We start from the raw sequence: 3,645 nt of genomic DNA on the forward strand, positions 1-3,645 counted from the left end.
GGGCCAGGCTCTGTCAGCATGCCGGGGCCCTTTTTCTGCGGTACTTAACTCTTCCTGATGTCGCTGTGCGCCTTACACCGAGCCCTGGGCCCTCTGTGTGGAAACGGAAGGGAGCTCCCGTGTGAGGGTGGGACGTGCAGAGAAGCGCGCCGTTCTGGCGTACAGCCCACTTTAGGATGCCCGAGAAGTCAGGTTGCAGATGAGCTGCACATACACGTGTGTTAGGTGTTTCCTTACGCACGGGTTTGCCAGCAACTACAATACAGACCATGAGGTGTGTGAAAGGGAAGCCCGCTCCCCGTAGGAGAGAATGTTGCTGTTGGTCCTTGTGTAAGGATTCACCCAGGTAAGAGTTGCGGCGGGAGGGCAGCGTGGTTAGTCTGGACCAGCTCTTTGCGCCTTGCCGCGGGCTCTGCACTGATTCCTTCCTGCCCTTTGCCTGCAGAGGTGGTACAGAAGGTCAACAAGATGATCGCCACGGGGCAGTATGGGAGGCTCTTCGCTGTGGTCCACTTTGCCAGCAAGCAGTGGAAGATAACCAGTGAAGACTTGATTATGATGGACAATGTGCTGGAGGCTGAATGCGGAGACCGGATCCGGATGGAGAAGGTGACGTGTGGTGCGTCCCCAGCGATGCCACACTGTGTATGGGCCAGGGCAAATCGTTGCGAGCGTTCCTTGGGGCAGAGCCCAGTGTTTAGGGACACAGGACACGTCCTGAAGAGTCCTGTCCATCTCCCGCTCCTGCTCCGGCCATTTGCTTTGCCACCGTTTTGTTCCAGTTTCAGTTAGCGATAATATTGTTGTGATTTCTGTGAACGGGGTTGGAATGAGTTGTGCCAGACTGTCAGGAGACAGATTTTTGTTGTACTAACTGCATCCAAGAAAAAAGAAAATTATAGTTGTTGTTTCTAGAGAGGCAGCTAAGGACTCTGTTTACCTTGAGAGTCCAACACCCAAAATACTTGCCGTGCTCCCAGAGGGACTGTCCCTGCTCCGTGTTTTGCAGATCCTTATCACGCTGGGTGTGCTGGGTGGAGGGAGGGATGGTGCAGGCAGGGCAGCATTGCCAGGGTGCGGTTCAGTCTTTCCTTAGCTGTGGTTAACTAGCAGGAACTTGTAGAGGCTCATTAATCCAAACCTTACATGAGAGATTAAGGAGGATTCTGCACGATCTGAGCGTTGGCTCTTACAGCCAGGTGAGCTGTGAAGAGAGCAGGGCAGCTTTTCTGCTCATCCATTGCTTTGAAGCCCTTTCTGAGGCGGGTTTTCAGGCGTGCCTTCAGCCGAGAGCTGCGTCCTCCTGGGCAGCAGAGAGGAGGGAGGTTCAGGGAGCAGCAGCGGAACACCGAGGTCTGGGTGGGAGTGACGAAGGTGAAAAACTTGCCTAACACCAGAACCCTTGTGGGATTTCACTGGCAAGTTTCTGTCTAAAACAAAAGCCAGAACATCTCACGACTGTTTATGTGTTGGTTTTAACTGCTGCTGCACGGTCAGAGGGGGGCTGTGAGAAATGCTGCCTCTCCTCCCCGCACCCGCTCCTGCAGGTCCTGTAGATGGGCAGCTGGCTGAAATGCCCCCAAACCAAAGGGCCTGTCCCCGGGGCAGCGAACCCCTCAGGTTCATTTCTTCATTGCCTCCCAGAGGAGGAGGAGGAGGAGGAAGGGTTTCTCCACTGGCATACACAGCAACTGCTATAAAAATGGCTGATTTTAGGAACTGCCATTCATTCAGATCCCACACGGGCGTGTTATTCTTCTGCCCTCTGTTGCATTTCATCTCTTTTACAGCTGCTGCTGAGCCAGAACAGAACAGTTCAGTGTGTTCTGACCAGCGTGAAAGATACCGTAAAGCCTGTTTTGGTAGGATGAGCTGGCCTGGAGGACAGTCTGTTAATGAATCTGTTTCTTCCTGTGAGCTGCCTCTCCCCACCGCCCCTCTCTAGTCACAGTGTCAGGTTTGAAATGTCTAAGGGCCTGGTTTTAAGTGTTTGACTCCTCTGTGGTGACTGTAGAATCTGGAAGACGCTGTTTGCATTTCTGCTGGGACAATGAACTGGTGATCTGTGCCTCATTCGTTTTCATTTCCACAGGTTCTGCTCGTTGGTGCTGACGACTTCACCCTTATTGGAAGGCCGCTCCTGGGGTACGATGTCTCATGCAAGAATCATCTTTAAGCTTAAAGCTTAAAGTTGTTGTACTTAATTGTAGCTTTGGGGTTTCTACAGTCCCTGAAGCTGGAGGGAAACATGGATTTCTCAGCACTAGCCTTTTCCCTGGTGTGTAAAGAAACACAGCGGAACAAGCCCAGCAGCCTCTGCTGCCGCTGGCCAGCACCACGGTGCCAGGCAGAGCAGCGGGCCCCATTGCTAAGGGAACTGTGGGATATTCACCTCTGTGGGCTGGATCTTTTGCTCATGGTATACACCTTGCACAAGCTAGCAGTAAATCTTCCCCTTCAACGTCTTCGCTCCCTCACCCTAATTTCAGTGATAGTCATCTTGGAACAACCCAGAAATTATTTCCCATCCCTTAATTCCTGAATTTGACTTGGGTTTTTCAACCCATTTCCGTCTGCCCTTGTCCTAACCTTGGCCTTAACCTTAATTTCAGAGTTCCTAATTTTCCCTTCCTCCCAGTCACACAGTCCAGCAGTCACGGAAGTGGGGAGAAGGCATTTCCCCCTTGGCCCCATCTCCTTCCCGGTGCTGTAGGTCTTGCAGTAGAGATGGGCAGAGCTGCTGGTTCTTCAGCCTTCTGCGCCGAAGGGCAGTGCTGTGTGGGCCAGGCGTTACTGAAGGTGGGTTGCAGGTGCTCAGGGTACCTGGAAGCCCTGGCTGGGTCTGGTCACAGGCTAAACACCTCTGCTTGAAGTGCAGTAGCTTTGGGAGAGGATGGTCAGGTAAGGAGGAACTTGCACGTCTGAGAATTATTTCTTGGTGGTAGATTGAGATTAGGAATACCACGTGGTTTGAGGTTGGTCTCACTTCTGAGTCCTTCCTGTGGAGCCAGGGGGCTGTCGGCATGGAAGGGTTGTACGGTTGGTAACACCACTTCAGCTGCACTGGTGGTAACTGCTCGGATTCCTGGTGGTAGGCAGGACTTTGAACAGACCTTTCAGCAGCCTGCAGATAGATCTGGAGGAGCAGGTGGTCAGGAGTCTTGAGCTACTGCCAGGGACTGCACTTGGGGAAGATTGTACAAAGGGGGTCTCAGTATTAGGACTAGAAATGTCACCTGGTGGGATTTCGAACCAGAGCCCGCATTGTGCAGGCAGGGTTGGGCCACATCAGGCGGTCGAGGAGCACCACCCTTCCCCTGCCTCTGTTAACCAGTGGCCCTGGGGTGGTCGTCTCCAGCCCCCAGTTTGTGTGCTGGCCTTGGCCTGTGGCCCCAGAGCTCTGGGACAGGAGGAAAAGCAGCTGTTGGGTCCCTGCAGGTGCTCTGTGGAAAGGGTTGTCAGCTGCTCAAACAAGCCAGACCACACATCTGCCAGCGTCAGCCTGAACTCCAGTAACTTTGGCAGAGGAAGATCAGTGGGAGGAGGAGGAGGAGGCTGCCCAGGCAGAAGGAAAGGCTGGTGGGGAGGCGCCATCCTCCCTGCGTGCCGTAGGAAAGTTCCCTAGTTCCCGCCTCTCCGACCGGG

At 53.7% G+C, this 3,645-nt stretch overlaps 1 protein-coding gene across 1 annotated transcript in view; it reads left to right on the forward strand.

Annotated features, from left to right (window-relative positions):
* Positions 1–3,645, forward strand: part of MRPL21 (mitochondrial ribosomal protein L21) — a gene marked incomplete at its 5' end in the record, with an annotated part of 14,024 nt that overhangs the window by 6,308 nt on the left and 4,071 nt on the right. Inside the window, 2 exon segments of the mRNA XM_010133416.1 lie at positions 446–609; positions 2,093–2,145. Of these exon segments, the coding sequence (XP_010131718.1) occupies positions 446–609; positions 2,093–2,145 (217 nt within the window).

This window comes from Buceros rhinoceros, unplaced genomic scaffold, assembly GCF_000710305.1.
Source record: "Buceros rhinoceros silvestris isolate BGI_N320 unplaced genomic scaffold, ASM71030v1 scaffold22353, whole genome shotgun sequence".
In the NCBI taxonomy this organism is placed as follows: Eukaryota; Metazoa; Chordata; class Aves; order Bucerotiformes; family Bucerotidae; genus Buceros; species Buceros rhinoceros.